The sequence below is a fragment of the Hydra vulgaris genome, chromosome 03, assembly GCF_038396675.1.
Source record: "Hydra vulgaris chromosome 03, alternate assembly HydraT2T_AEP".
Taxonomy (NCBI): domain Eukaryota; kingdom Metazoa; phylum Cnidaria; class Hydrozoa; order Anthoathecata; family Hydridae; genus Hydra; species Hydra vulgaris.
In genome coordinates this window covers 44,066,327-44,083,586 of record NC_088922.1, presented here as the reverse complement: position 1 = coordinate 44,083,586, position 17,260 = coordinate 44,066,327, and the positions used below count along the sequence as shown (strand labels likewise).

General features: G+C 28.6%; 1 protein-coding gene across 5 annotated transcripts in view; it reads right to left on the bottom strand.

Moving 5' to 3' along the window:
* Positions 1 to 1,008: 1,008 nt before the first annotated feature.
* The window catches only part of LOC100206794 (uncharacterized), a 71,448-nt gene continuing 55,196 nt past the window's right edge, over positions 1,009 to 17,260 (bottom strand). For all 5 annotated transcript variants that reach the window (XM_065793338.1, XM_065793342.1, XM_065793339.1 and 2 more), the window contains 2 exons: positions 17,022 to 17,233; positions 1,009 to 1,217 (listed from right to left, as the gene is read on the bottom strand). In XM_065793338.1, coding sequence (XP_065649410.1) covers positions 1,025 to 1,217; positions 17,022 to 17,233 — 405 coding nt within the window. In that variant the 3' untranslated portion in view covers positions 1,009 to 1,024. The remainder of the gene's footprint in view (positions 1,218 to 17,021; positions 17,234 to 17,260) is intronic.

Genomic DNA, 17,260 nt, shown 5'->3' with positions numbered 1-17,260 from the left:
CTTATAGTGTTAATAAAAGTTAAGTCTTGACTTGCAGAAATGCTACAGTCCGGCTAGGTGGAAGATTTTACAAAAATTGCCTAAAATCTCTTATCACAAGCTTTTCAATACAAGGAAGTCAGCTCGGATTGCATTTGATTAATTTTTTTTTTTAACCATGCGTGCTTAAAGAAGCGTCTACTCAACGCTATAAAAGGGCGCCATAAAAGCTCTCGGCGGCCCTGAGTATACTGACATAGCAAATGAAAAGCAATTCCTAACATTAAAAGTGATGCTATTGGCTTACTAATATAAATTTTTTTTTGTCAGATTTGAATTACTGATTCAAAGCCTTCAAGGAAAAACATGGGTGGAGCGAGTAATATAAAAGAGAAGATAAAGTAGATTATCTTGAGTAGACAACATCTTAAAAAAAAGCAAGAGTGTTGTAATTCACTGTCATGTTCTTTCAATTAGTTGCAGAATGTAGAAATATGCTGTGCAGAAATCATAATGAAGTCATGGAACCATAAAAAGGAATTTTCATTAAATTTTACCCTAAAAGTGAAAAAATAAATGGAGACAACAACAAAAATATTTAATGAAAAAAATCAATGAAATAGTATAAAATATTAGCATTTTACACTTTTTCATTTTATTAAACAACGAAGTTAAAAGCTGAAAAATATTGATTTTTTGAATCACCTTAATTTCCACGAAAAAGAATAATGACAATCTACAAATTTATGGAACTTATTTGACGAAGATGACATCTAATTTAATGACGTAGATGACATCTACTTTTTAAAACGCGTCGAAGAACATGAACCAGTATTAGGACATCGTAAACATTTGCATAATTAGCATAAATTGACTTTCTTCATCAGGAAAAAAAAGGTTCTATTAATACACAGATGAAAACTAATTTGACAAATCACTAGATTTGTCGTAATTAGAGCTCTCACTGAATATACTTTATATTTATTATTTCTTTTTTTTTTAAATCAAAAACAAATATGAATAGTTCACAACTAAAATGATTATTTTATTTAGCTTTGTTTAAATACTTAAGTACAAAATAAAATAACATCCTTAAAACAATGGACAAACCAACTATTACAAAAACACTCTGCATAATATCAAGATCTATTGGTTTTAAATAAGCCATTAACTCGGGCCCAGTGATGTGCGTTCTGTTATTATTACGACATTCACGAAATTCTGAAATCGCAGAACATCTAAAAACAATAAAAAAGTTGAGTCATAAACCAAACGAACATTTGCTAAGATTTTAAGACTATTGTAAAATTTTGTGTGTGTGTGCTATCCTTTTATCATAGATAAGTTTGTGTGTGTGTGAGTGTGTTATCTTTTTATCATAGATAAGAGTCATCGTAAGAATAGATTTATCGTTGATAACTGAAACATTACCACCTGTTTTTGACCCATGTTAAACAAAATTAATCCCCAACTGAGCTCTTAAACCAATAGAACCCAGTATAACAATAGAATCGGATAAATCAATAGAATCTGATATAAATATAACATAAATGTAGCTCTTAAATCAATAGAACCCAGTATAACAATAGAATCGGATAAATCAATAGAATCCGATATAAATATAACATAAATGTAGCATTAAAACCTAATAAATATCAATATAACTTAATATATTAATAAATAGTACCTGATATATCAATAAAAAAACTAGTATAACAAACCTAATAGAATAAAACTTAATTCGTCAGTAGAACCTCCACAAGAGACTAAGCTTGTCTAAAAGTTTTACAAATCTTGTGTAAGAAGATTAACTTAAAGATTAAGATTAACATAAACTTATTCATTTAAAAAGTAAAAGAAAAAAACTTTTCTTCTTCACTTTCAATTACTTTTATTTTCAAGTAAAAATTCTTTTAATTTTTTGTAAACTTTCAGATTTGGCTTCTGAATTATGTTAAAAAAATTAATTCAAACTCAGTTTCAAACTCAACTTTCAAACATCAACATTTTTTTGATTCCTCTAATAAAACTAATTTTATAGGGATGTCAAATAGACCTGTCAATTAGCCTCTTATGTTAACAAAGAACGTCTTGATGGGACTGTCTAAATACTTGAATATAGAAAACAAACTTAAATTTCTTTAAAATTTATTTTCTTATTTTTAAATTTAGCGAACAAAATAGTTTATTTAATAAATTCGTGTCACTTACATGTAGTATTTAAAATGTATGTAACTTTATGTTCTTAAGTAAAGATAACAAATTATCAAGTTAATACTTTTGATCATTGTTTTGAAAATTTTGTTTTATTGATGCGCAGTTAGCTTTAATCATTTTTATGTTGAGAAATGTCCAGGCTAAAGTATTTTTAAAAGAAATAATTTACTTGATACTTTGTTAAATGTTTACAATATCAAAGGATTCTGTAAGTTTTTTTTTTTTGCCACATTTTGGAATCTAACCTAATATGCCATGGAAATAAAAAATTAAAACAGTAAAAGATGCAAGATGGCAAGATAATAGGGAGGAGAACTGGAAAAAAACCTTCACAACAAAAATTTCAGTTATTGATCCGAGGTGTAGTTCATGTTTGACTGAAGTTAACAAGAAGTGCATCACAAACAACGCTCAGCTAGAAAAACGATTATAAAGGATAAAAAAGGTTAACATGATAAGATAAATACAACATAACCACATCAAAACTTCATAACATAATTTTATATTAAACACAAATTTTATATTATGAAATTTTGTAACAATAAGGTAATAAACTAGCCAAACCTTTGAGAATAACCAAAATGCTTTAGAACCTGTGGTACCCAATGATTATGTCACTTGAATTGTAACTGTTGTTAAGCCTGGGTTAAGAAATTTAAAATTACAATTGTTCAAAATTATGGTTGATGAAGGAAATGGGTTTATCAAGTTTTGACTAATTGATCATGATGAATTATTCAAAAAAGACGGAAAAAACTGATATCAATAACTTTAGGGTAAAACCTGCACACACAAAAAAAGGGAAAAACTTGACAGAAGATTAAAAGTTTTAAAACACAGAAGAAGACGGTAGAAAATTTTAAAACACAGATGTCCAAGAAAAAAAACTAGATGAATAAAAATTTAAGCACAAAAAACAGTTAAATTATGAAAGGATGAAACTTAGCTGAATGACAAGTCACACATTTGAGTTTTAGTTGATGGAATAAGTATTATCATTAGAAATGGTCTAATAGAAAGATTATAAGATTCTTCATCAAATGCTTCTTTTTTTTCCTGGTAGTTTTGGATAGCCCAAAAAGACATTTTGAAATATTTTTTAAAAAACTTCATTTAAGAAAAAAACATAAATAAAACAATTACAATAATTAAGTTCTTGTCATGGATGTTCATGCACCATGCAGGGTTAGGGTTTCCCATGGATGTTCATGCACTGTTTTGGCTCAACTTGACATGAATGTCATGGACCTTACTTTCATTTGATCCTCTGAATACCTGCAGTCTTCAAATCTTGTTTATAACCAAGATGCAAAATGGCCTCAAAGAAGTGAATTTCAAAATGCAAAATACTTGCTCCATAATCCAAAGCACCATCTTTGACATAAAAAGTCTCCTTATGAATTTGACATTTGTCTTGGTGATTGATGGAATAATGAGCAATTGCTAGTTGATTGACAGGCAGTCAGTTGGTTCTGAACCTTTCCATCAATCATGCAGAAGATACCTGCAACTTTTCCACTTTCACCCTTTTGATGGAAGGTAGCAAATGAACCAACTCCATCTAGGCCAAATTTGAAGTAAAAGCAAAAATTTATATAGATTCGTGGACAGAGGCAGTCTTTAAGCTGTTCCAGTAAAAGGGCACCTTCCAGGAATATCCTAATTATAAGGAACAAATGGTTTTATGAGAAAGTTTTTTTTTTGTCTTAAAAATTCATAAAGTTTTTTAAACCTGCATGCTAAATTCTTTTTTTATCTTTTGACTATGTGGTCCAAAAGATTTTGAAGTGGAACTTTTGCTGTTGGTGCATCTACTTGAATTTCTTCAGGTCTGCAGTTTTTTTTTGCTTCAAGAATATGAAATTATAATTAGGAACTTAAGTTGAAAGTACATCAGCATGGATTACTAATCTTTTTTCAACTAATTAAAGAATCACATAATATGTTTCAGTTAAGCATTATAATTTGGCCAAATGTTTGAAAAGTTTTCAGCACATTCCTCTATTAATTGACAAAATTTACTTTTGGAAATATTGTTGTTGAGAATGAAGGCAAGGACAGCAGTTGGTGTTTTTAAGGCAGGCATCATAGGCGGAGGGTTCAGAGCTGCCTTCAAGGCTTTGTCAATAATATCTTCAGGCTGATTTAGTAGAAAGCTTCTGATTCTTTGCCTGAACTCTCCCAATGTATCACCGACCACCTCCAAAGAGACTGACAGACAAAAAAGGAGAAAGTTTTCTAAGAAGTTCAGCTGACCAGGAACATCAGTAAACTCCAGCCCATTAGTTTGCATAGCTTTCAGACGAAACACTCTTGCAATGGGATGTCTGGAGCAGAACAAATATATTTTTTCTTACAAAGTAATACAAAATGCTTGAATATCAAATAGTTTTTTTGCAAATAACAATAATTCAAATGAGAAAAAATGTTCCAAAGAAATATATAATGTAATGTTTTTGTAAAAATGTTAAAGGTTTTTAAAAATTTTATCAACTATGATGAGTTAAGATTGCAGTTTCATTTAGAGAAAAAAGAGCTGAATTTTGAGTACCAACACTTTAAAAACGGACAAAAAAGGTTATACACTTTTAAAGTTCTGACACAAATTATTAATTGTCTGAAAGATTGAGCTTTTAATCAAATATTTTAAATTTTTAACTTATTATTTTATTTAATTTTAAAAATGTAAATAATTACCAAATTTAATATAAAAATATTAGACTTTTTCAAATACCATCCTAGACTTATTCAAAACAAAAAAAATATATTTTTTCATTGAACCAAAAGTTAAGGAAATATATTTAACTATAAATTAATTTTTCTTAAACTTGCTTATCTTCGACTCTTTTCTAATTTTAAATGAAAGACTAGATTTTCCATGCAAGAAAAAAAGTTTCCTTAACTAGGCACATCTGGTGTCTGAAAAAATTCTTTTTAAGACAAAACATCAACAAAAAAAATTGAATACTTTTTTAATTTGGAGTTGGATATTCAAGGGTCAAATTGGCTCAACTTTGATGTTGATAAGTGATAATGATATATAGGTTCCAAGGTATTGGAATTTTTCAACTTACAAATCGATCAGACGATTTTCATCAATTGCTATTTTCAACACTTTTGATTTTTAAAATATTATTGCCATTTCATTGCTTAGTTGACCACTGTGTGGTGGTGGAGAATTTAATATAAATTTTTACCAAACTTTAGAAAAAGTGTGCAAATGAGTTGAAGAAGATGAACTTTTTCTAAGAATGTTTAAGACTGCTAAATTGCTTAGATGAACCTTGGTTTAAAGTCATTTGTGAAACAAGAATAACAAACTTAATCAGACTATAAGAACTTAATGCTGCAATTATATATTATTTTAATACCAAAATTTTATACCCTTATACCATGTAGCCAAATACCGCACTTAAACCATAGCCAATAGAAGTTATACCTGGTCGGGAAATAAAATATTTTGACCAAATGGTCTTACTGTTTAAAAATAACGTAGTCACGTGATCAAAGTAAGCACAAAAAAAATTTACTGATTGAAGAAAGTCTACATTTCATTCACTTCTCATAATTCTAAAAGCTTGCCATTTAATTAATTTCAATTTTTTAATATTAATTTTGTTCAAACTTTTAAATAATTAAGTTACAATTATTTTATAACTTTTTTAAATTAAAAATGCCAGGAGAAAATTGTACTTTTCCTGAATGTAAAGTTACAAGAAACTCTAAACATCAAGGTATTGGAGTATTTCAACTTACAAATCGATCAGACAATTTTCATCAACAATTGAGAAAAAATATAATAAATATTTTGTTGAAATGTAGAGATTTTGACAAGCATCTCAAAGAGTGCATTGCAAATGAGAATATCTTTCTCTGTGAACTTTGTTTTGAACCAACAGATATTGAGTTTACAAGTTAGATATTTTCTAAGTTGTTTTTGTTAATTTTAATGTTAAAATTTGAAATACATTTATCTTATTTAAAAGATTTTTAATCCTCATTAAATTTATGCCTGTAAAAACTTAATTCAGATCTTTGTTAAATTTTTAAAAAACCAAAACAAATCTATCTTATCTGTCACACATCTGTTATCTATTTTATCTGTCACACATCTGTTATCTATTTTATCTGTCACACATATGTTATCTATCTCATCTGCCACACATCTGTTATTTATCTCATCTGTCACACATCTGTTATCTATCTTATCTGTCACACATCTGTTATCTATCTTATCTGTCACACATCTGTTATTTATCTCATCTGTCACACATCTGTTATCTATCTTATCTGTCACACATCTGTTATCTATCTTATCTGTCACACATCTGTTATCTATCTTATCTGTCACACATCTGTTATCTATCTTATCTGTCACACATCTGTTATCTATCTTATCTGTCACACATCTGTTATCTATCTTATCTGTCACACATCTGTTATCTATCTTATCTGTCACACATCTGTTATCTATCTTATCTGTCACACATCTGTTATCTATCTCATCTGTCAAACATTTAAATCGCATAAAGTTAGCACTAGTTAAAGAGCATTCTAAAAATAAAATACTTTTGCAGAATATTGAAAGAATGCAGAAGGAAATACAGGCTAAAGATATTTAAGTCAGCACTTGTTTAAATTCTGATCTTGATATTATAATTAGTAAGAACCAAAAAAATATGACACCATTTATGAAACTTTTCTGGGAAGAACGAGTCATTTATTAACTAACAAAGTTCCTAGATATCATCCAATGAAAATTTCAAGATATCATCCAATGATAATTCTCTCTTTTGCATCTAAATCAGCCTCAGCATAAAATGAACTTAGAGATGCTAACATTTTAACACTTCCAAGTAGGCGGACATTACGCGAGTATAAGAATGATATTCAGCCATCAGTAGGATTCAACCCAGCAGTTGAATTAAGAGAAAATACAAAAGACCTCTTCGATATTCAGCAAAATGTTGTTCTTTCTTTTGATGAAATACGGATACAAGACAATTTAGTATTTGACAAGTCATCAGGTAAGCTCATTGAATCCGTCAATCTTGGAGACCCTGAAATAAACTTTTTCACCTTTACAGTCATTGTCTAGTATATTATATATGTGGAATCGCATGCAATCACTTTATTCTAGCTTATTTTGCTACTAATGGTGTAACAGCAATGTAAATAATGTCAACATTTTGTAAAGCTGTCTCTATATTAGAACTTTGTTGTAACTTGAAAGTAATTGTTGTAGTTTCAAATGGTGCCTCACCAAATCGATCATTTTATAAAATGCATAGTGGATTAGACAATCCAGATAACTGAGATGTTGTGTATCGCACAATTAATATATATGCATCTGAATGTTTTTTTGTTTTTTTTTGCAGATGCTCTGCATCTAATGAAAATATTTAGAAACTGCATGTATCACTCTGGTGTGGGTAAATGTACCTGTAATCTTTGGAACCGTGATCTGAGTATTATTTGGTCCCATATAGTTAAAATAGTACAGGATGAACTAAATAACAGTCTTAAAGTTTTACCAAAACTTAATTATGAACGTGTACATTTAACTGCATATTCTGTAATGAATGTACAATATGCCACACAAGTTTTAAGTGCAAGTGTTGCAAATATTATTAGTACTATCCTCCTGAAACACATGTTACAGCTGAACTTTGTTTAATTATGGATAGATTCTTTGACTGTTTAAATGTTAGAAACCAAAATGAAAGTTTATTTAAAAAAGAAATCAGACTTATAACCTTATCGTGATCTTAATGACTCTTGATTTGATTGGTTATTGAATGAGTTTTTAAAGTATTTTTCAAGTCGGAAAGATTATATCAAGAATTGTAAAGTTTTTGTAGAACCAACACGTTTTCTGTTAGGTGAAGGAATGCCATTTATATTGTCAGAGCGCTTCAATCAAGATGTGTTAGAAGAGTATTTTGGAAGACAGCGTAGTCTTGAAAGGTGATAATCTAACTTTGATTCAATTTAGCTATCAATCCAACACCTTACATATGCAACATTCTATAGCACCAGTTACTGGGAATACAAAAGGAAGTTTTAAGCAAAAACTCAGAGTTTGCTGGAAATTTTTTAATAATGCTCCTTTAAAAAAAAGATCTACAAAGAAGTAATTTACAATCTTTTATATTTTTACTTGCTATTAGGGTAGAGGTATGTATATTTGTATTCTGTTTGTACCACTAGCAAGGTGTTGGCTCACACATAAATTGCTTTATGTGTATTCGTGTTCTGTGTAAACCTCTCGCAAGGTGTTGGCTCACCCGTAAGTTGTTTTATGTATATTTGTGTTCTGTTTAGACCTCTGTCGCGGTGTTGATTCACCTGTAAGTTGCTTTATGTATATTTGTGTTCTGTTTAGACCTCTGGCACAGTGTTCGCTCACCTGTAAGTCGTTTTGTATTTGCTATATTATTGTTGTGTTATAATTGTTATGTTATTGTTGTGATTGTTTATGTTTTGTTTGAACATCTGACGCAGTGTTGCTTCACCCATAAGCTGTTTTATGTATGTTTATGTTCTGTTTTGAGCTCTGGCACCGTGTTTGCTCATCCGTAAGTTATTATATGTATATTCACTGTATTATTGTTCTGTGTAACCATTGTTATGTTATTGTTGTGTCGTTTTGTTGATAGACAACTTGGCTACCTTCACATTGGTGTCTATTGTTAAAAATGATTATTAGGTAATTTTATTACTGAAACACTGCTTATAATCATTAAAAGCCAAAAAATAAGTTTTAGAAATAAAAATGTATTTTTTGATGTTATTGTCATTTTTTATTTTTAGCGTTGTTAATACTTCACAAAAACATTCTCCCAAATTAGGTTTATTATTTATTATTCATTTCGTCAGATGTTTTTTAATTTTTCACATTAACAAACACAACAAATTTATGTGCAATCAGTGCTTTTAATAATAACTTTATTCCATTTTTTAGGGAGAGTTTCTATTGTTATAATTGATTTTGGAGAGTTCTAACATAACAAAGTTAAGAAATCTCTAAGGCATTTTTTAAAAGCCAAGACGGAATATCGTTAATTTTCATACCATTTACTAAAAGGCTATATAAATATTGTTAAAATTTTGTTATCCAAATTGTTATAATAATTATTATAACTTTATTATTATACTGTACTCTGTTATGCTATACTATTTTATATTTATAATATATATTATTAAATCAAAAATGAATTTGTGTTTTTTTTATAATAGTAAATCAACAAGTTTATCAAATAAAAACAATTTTTCTTTAAGAAAAAAAAATTAATTAAAAGTTTTTACTAAAGTCCCTCCGAGGTTGGTTGGGACCTGGGGCAAAATTTTATTTTTAAGACCATTTTCTTAGGAACACTAATTTTTCTTTAAAAAATATTCTCGGGAACAACCACTTTCTTAAACTTTAAAATAAAGCCTTTAAATATTACTTGGGATCCCTAAACCCTCGAGGCAATATCATACGACTGACCCTCCCCTTCCCCCCATCTCACTTTGTATAGCAGCTTTAAATTTTATTATTATTAAAAACAGTTTTCACAAAAAACCATATGATTAAAAAAAACTACTTTTAAATAGATTCTCTTCCAAAATAAAACAGATTTTTGAGATGTTAACACAATAAATGTCACGAATTTATGTTGTAATCTAATAAAACATCATTTTTATTTTTTATAATAGTTTTTCTCATTTTATTAATGATAAAAATAGTTTTAAAAATGAACCAATTTTTTATAATAGGTTGTTACACCATCACCGCTTTATTTCAAAAGTAAACCTCTAACGATTGCTAGTGAATTGGAATAAAATAGAAAAAACTTTGTGTTCGTAAAATTTTTTGTATGATCACTAATATTTTTGAAAAAAAATTAGTGACCTGTCAAATAATGATGAGTCTTTAGGCACCTCTTAAAAATTTTTTCGTACAAGATTTTTTTTAACTCTGTTAATTTATTATGTAAAACACATATAGGGGGTTAACCTAGTGAACAATCGTAAAAAAATTTTATAAGATTGCTCATATATACACTGCAACCATTTTCTATAGGCGCATGCGGATTATGTCTTAATAACGTACTTAACTGTATTTTTATAGTGTATTTCAATAAATTATAAATAAAGTATTAAAATAATAAAAATTATCAAAAAATAATATTAAATATGAAAAGAGGTTAATAATAAATGAATTAAATTCAAAAGATAGCAGACTATTTTCTATAGACGCAGTTCACATTTTTTAACAAAACTATCCAAAAAAATGTTTTTATCACATTTTTAGTACTCGATTGGACCTCCTTAATGCTCAATTACTTGATAAATTTGTTTTGGCATACTTCCCATCAAGTTTTCCAGCACTTTTGGCTCTATATCCTGCCAGCATTCTGATACCGCTACTTTTAGCTCTACCATAGAGTTATATTGCATCTGGTCAGCATAGATACGTCTTACAATGATTCCCTAGATGTTTTCAACAGGATTCAAATCTGTAATGCGAGCAGGCCATCACATTTGCTCAATTTTTTTAGCTTCAAACCAAGCTTTAGTCTTTTTACTATTGTGAATGCTGGCGTTGTCTTGTTGAAAAACAAACTTTTTGCGTTGATATTTGTTTTTAAATAGAATCAAGCATAATTTTAGCACATCAATATATTCAGAACTTTTCATTTTGCAAGATGTAAATGCTAAATTTAACTTTTCTGTTGCACTAAACATTTTCTCGATGATAAGTCAATATCTGACCTTTTTCAATATTGGTAAGGACCTTTCCTTTCGGCATTTGGTTAAGTCCAACTTAATTTTGACTCACAAAATAAAAAATACTACAGAATATAAGAAATTTGCGACAAAACTCGTCAAAACTTTAGTGCATCTATAGAAAATTACTCGTCAAAAATCGTCAAAACTTTAGTGCGTCTATAGAAAATTGCCACGTGAATATTAAAAATTTAATTATTTTAATACAATCAAGACAATTAATAATCAGATGCATAATGGATCATTGTTTTCTTACATATACTAATTCAAAAAGTACAGTTAGAACAATTTCATTACCACTGTAACACTGTAAATCCGCTAAATTCTTCATGCGTCTATAGAAAATGGTCGCAGTGTATTACAGTGATTACAAAAGCAATATTTAATGTTGTTTTTATAACCATCCTAAAAAATTAACAAACACACATTTTAAGTCATTGTTTTCTGATTTGTGTGGCTTAGACGGTTTTCCATATTATCATTTTATTAGTGAAAATTAAATTATAAAAAGAAGTGATTATGTAGATAATATTAAAAAAAAATCTGAAATATGTATATGAAATATCCCATTTTTTCCTCCTAATTTAGCTTTTAGATAGTGATTTTCTCTTTTTATTTTTTATTTTTTTTTAAACTTTTCTTAATATTTGTACGGATTATAAGTGCAAAAGAAAACTATTATATGTAAAAAATCACAACTTCATTGTCGATTTATTAATATATATTATACATATAAAACAGTACAGTAATAAAATTATCAAAATTACTAATTTTGGATTATAAAATTGTAACAATATTTATATAGATTTTAGTACATGGTATGAAAATTAACTACATTCGGCTTTTAAAAAATGCCTTAAAGATTTCTTAACTTCTGTTATGTAGGAACTCTCCAAAATCAGTTATAACAATAGAAACTCTCCTTAAAAAATGTAATAAAGTTATTATTGAAAGCACTGATTGCACATAAATTTGTTGTGTTAATGTGAAAAATTAAAAAACATCTGACTAAATGAATAATAAATAATAAACCTAATTTGTGAGAATGTTTTTGTGAAGTATTAACAACGCTAAAAATAAAAAATGACAATAACATCAAAAAATACATTTTTATTTCTAAAACTTATTTCGTGGCTTTTAATGGTTATAAGTAGTGTTTCAGCAATAAAACTACCTAATAATCATTTTTAACAATAGACACCAATGTGAAGGTAGCCAAGTTGTCTATCAACAAAACGTCACAACATTATCATAACAATGGTTACACAGAACAATAATACAGTAAATATACATATAATAACTTACGGATGAGCAAACACGGTGACAGAGCTCAAAACAGAACACAAACATACATGAAACAACTTATGGGTGAAGCAAAACTGCATCAGAGGTTCAAACAAAACACAAACAATCACAACAATAACATAACAATAATAACAAAACAATAACATAGCAAATATAAAATGACTTACGGGTGGGCCAACACTGCGCCAGAGGTCTACACAGAACACAAATATGCATAAAGCAACTTACAGATGAATCAACACCGCGGCAAAGGTCTAAACAGAACACAAATATACATAAAACAACTTACGGGTGAGCGAACACCGCACCAGAGGTCTACACAGAACACAAATATACATAAAGAAACTTACGGTCGAGCCAACACCGTTCCAAAGGTGTTTGCTCACCTGTAATCCTTTATCCACCCCTGCTCTCTATCTTTATTTCTTTATTGTAGACTTGTCAGACCTTTTTTCTGTTTGATCGAAGCCCATTGATTTTTTTTTTTTTAAACATAGCTTTTTGTCTTTGAACAACATTTTTAGCCATTGAAAACGATCTTACTATTAAGTATAATTTCACCATACTTTCTAAGAGATTTGTTTTAATTTCTTTTTCAATTTTAAGTTGGCAGGAGTTATCAACAATAGTATTATAAAAACTTTGCACAGTTGTATTTGTAATTAGCTCAGATGCCTTATTTGCAATGTCAACTTTTCTCAACATTGAATTTAGAGTTTCAGATCAAAATTTTATTTCTGTTTGAATAAATACTTGCTGACACTCTTCTGTGAGTGAGATCAGTCCACCTCTGTTTTGAACATCAATAAGTCTTTGTCCATGTGGCAAGTTTTTTTCAAGAATACAGTGTTTTAAAATAGAAATAATAGCATGGTTTTCTTCAGATTGATGTTTACTGTATTTAGCTTTTTTACAAAATTTTAACAAAACGTAGCCTGCCAAGTATTGCAGACCATCTAATTCCTTAGCAGATATGGGTTTCAGTTCAATTGATTTATTCTTTGAAAAAGATGTTTTGGAATAATACAGAATTTTATCCGTTAACACTGTTGAAATAAGTGTATTGCAAGGTTTTTCTAGATCATTAAAACATTTATCAGACTCCACTACAAGTGAAGCATACTGTAGCATACTTTCCATGTAAAAGTTTTCACCATTTCCTGTCTTCACTAACTTTTTGTAAATTTTGTTGCACTGTTGGTATAATAGATCATTTATTATATTGTTATATTGAGATATTTTATTTAATACTTTGTCTGGATAGTATTTTTCACTTAGCAAAGTAATTATAGCTTCATTGATTTATTGTCTCAACTGATAAAAAATCTTCTGCTTCAACAATATTAGGTTTTCCATCAGAATTTTTTGCACGGGTTTGTCTCGTTAACCCACCCTTTGCCTTATAACACTTTTCGCACTTTTGACATGAGAATACAGCAGATGTACTCACCTAAGAATAACCATAACATGTAAATTTTAAAGAATAAAAAATAAATCATAGCTACAAAGAAATTAGCATGCTAAGAAATATAAAAAACTCTACTGGTTTATTCACACATGTGTTCAAGCCGGTGACTTGATTAGTCCAGTCTGATTAAAGGATTGTTACACTAAAATATTTATGTACAATGTATAAATATAACAAATGAAGTTTTACTTACCTCGTCTAATGCTTCATTTAGATCGACTTCTATTACATTATCCAAAAGATCCTGATCTAACATCTTGATCTATGTCCAAAAACATTAAATCTAAATCTTCACTACAAAAATATCATGTTCAGTCATTTTAAATGAATGTTTGCACTTACTTTGATCATGTGACTGATATTTTTTAGGCGTTCAAGTTTCGCATAAAAATAAGCTACAATTACACGAGGTTTCCCGACCAGGTATAACTTCTATTAACTATGCTTAAACTAAAAGAATCAACCTGAAAGTTTAGTCAGTATAATCAAAAGAAAACATGTACAACTTCTTCAACACAGCATAAACGTGTCATACTTGGTATGTCACAACATACTCAGTATGACATAACATACTCAGTATAACATATGCATGTGATCTGTTAAAACAAAACACATCTAAAATAAAAACACATGTCAAGTTTTATGACAAAACCAGGCAATTTGCCATATTTATAAAACATTTTAAATTGTGTTTATTATTATTAAACAATCTTTTTATCAATTTTGATTTGCAGAAGCATTAAGACTACTGTTAATTTTTTTTTATAAAAAAGGTTAATTTGTAAGAAATGATTTTTTAATGTGTTACATATCAATAAAGAATTAAAATGATGTCAACTTTAACCCCAAATTACATATAAAATCATAATAAACAGCTAACATTTATAGAAATGATTTTTTTGATTACTTAAAGTTTCAAAAAATGCTACATTGGTGCACATTTTGCAAAAATATGCAGGTGATAAAAATATGAAAAACAATGCAAGTGTTATGCTTTAATGCATTCACAATTTTAAAATTAGTTTTCTCAAAAACCACTTAATCAATTCTAAAAACTTTTTGTTAAAATAATACATACATAAGTATTTTTTTATGCATGAGTTTTGTTTACATTTGATTAGTTTTTGTTGAGTAAAGTCTGAAAATTGAAAAAATATTCAATAGCTCATATTCAATAATTTTAAAAGTTCCAAAATCAACTGTTAGCATTGTCATAGAACATTATAAGGAGAACAAAACTATAAATAGAAAACAGGGAAGTGGTAGAAAATCAAGATTTAATAACAAAAAGGATGTGAAATCAACAGTTGACTTGATTAATTGGTATTCAACTCAGTTACAACAAGATTTAGTTACAAAGCTTAAATGCAGTATACCTTTCATTTAAAGAGTATTAAAATAAAAATCTTAAAACTTTTCAAAAGAAAAAAAAGACCAAAAAGGTCACTTATTGGAGAAATGAAAGCAAGGGGATGAACTAAGATTTACTTTAACTAGTGACAAAAAAAAAAAAGAAATAAAAATTGTGCATTTTAGAACATGATCAAACTTACAGTAAAAAAGATTACTTGATGCTTCCACCCTCTCAAGTTTGTTGTATGACAGGTTATTTGGATTTGTGGCTTTAAAACCCTCCTTTCATAACAAATCAAACTTTGACATTAGATCTATACGTGACTGAATGGTTAGAAAATCAACATGATGACCAATTTTATTTTGGCCAAATCTGGCATTAATACAGTATTCAAAAAAAAAAAAAATTGATTGACAATATAGTTCCAATGGATGCTAATCTACTGAACTGTCCTAAGCAGTGAGTCATCAAATCTTATTGGGCAATAACATGTGATAACTAAAAATCTGGACAAAATTAGAAATGGTATAACTTTTTAACGGAGTCATCTTTTTTAACAATTTAAAAAGTTTAATAACAAAAAACATCTAAATAATAAAAATAAAAAGATTTATAAGTTTTTCATGCCATGACGACGAATAGTGTCTACTCTTGTAAATGTGGCGGCAGCAAGCCGATGTACATGTTCTATGTCGATTCTTTTAATTGAAAACTCTATCCGCTTTTTAAGTTTGCCTAGGTTTTCAGCTTGCCAGTTTTTGTTGAACACTAATCTCTTAAGTTCAGACCAAAAATCTTCAATTAGACGTAATTCTGGCACATTAGCAGGATTATGCTCTTTTGGTACAAATTCATTATTTTTTGCTTTAAGTTAACTTTGTACTTTATGTGAATAATGTGACGAAGCTAGATTAGGCCAAAAAACAATATTTTTATGATGTTTTTCAATGAATATCTCTAATCTAACAAGACATTTTGAAATATACACATCTTCATTAACTGCTTGGCCTGACGGAGCAGTGTACTGCTGAGAGATTCCCTTTGTAGAGAATGCAATCCAAACAATTAAATTTGGCTCAAATTTGTCTTTTCTTTTTAACCTTACATCATTTGATGCTGCATTTCCAGAAATATTAGTGTTGCTCAAATAAGAATAAAATTCATCGTCAATAATAACAATTTTTTTCCGAATAATCGAAACCAACCTGCAGCACTTTGAACGAACAGCTGCTTTTTGAGCCGATGTTTTGGTGTTTTAGTTTTTTATTATAACGAATGCTAGTTTTTTGGTGAATAATTTTGCATATGTACAGTTGTGATACATGAAATCGTTTTGCAAGACCACACTGTGAAATACCATCCTTTTGATCAACTGATTTTTTAAGGCGCTTTATCTCTTTTGCAGGCATCTTTATTGCTTTGCAACCACTTCCAACTTTTCTTTCTGGTCCTATATTGTTCCCCTTTCTTTTAAGTATATTATAAATAGTAGATTTTGGTATGTTCTCCATTCGAAAATGATTTACAATAAAGTTTTTGTTGTCATCTGGGTGCAAATCCGAAAATGCGTACACTCATTTTCTAAGGGAGTCTTCGTTATAAGCTTTTTTTCATTTTTAATTATTCCTAAATAAATTATTTTTTAATAATACATTTGAAGACTTAAATTTGCAACAAAATAGCAGTGATTGCAATTATATAAAATTTTTCCTTTGTATTTTTATATTTACACAAACTTTGTCCAGATTTTTAGTTATCACATGTTAATGAGAGGAATACTGAAAAACGGAAGCAAATGTGCAAATAGTGTTGAAAAATTCCAAGATTTATGGATTAATGCTACAAAAAAAGAGACATTTGTAATTAAGCAATAACTTTACAGTTATACAAGTTATATAATAATAATATGAATAAAACATATACTTAAACTCTTCCTTAGCATATTCAAACTCAATTCTCAAAAAGATGTTATAAATGTAGGTGTAAGTTGATATATATTTACTCCATATTAACCATGGTGGAAGCCGCTTGTTATAAAAACCTCCTAGTAAAAGGTTACTCAAGTTGAAAATTACTGCAACAACCAAAGTTTTCTTGAAATCTTTTATACTACCACCAATTACAAGTCCAACTGACTAAACAAAAACAAAAAATAAATACAT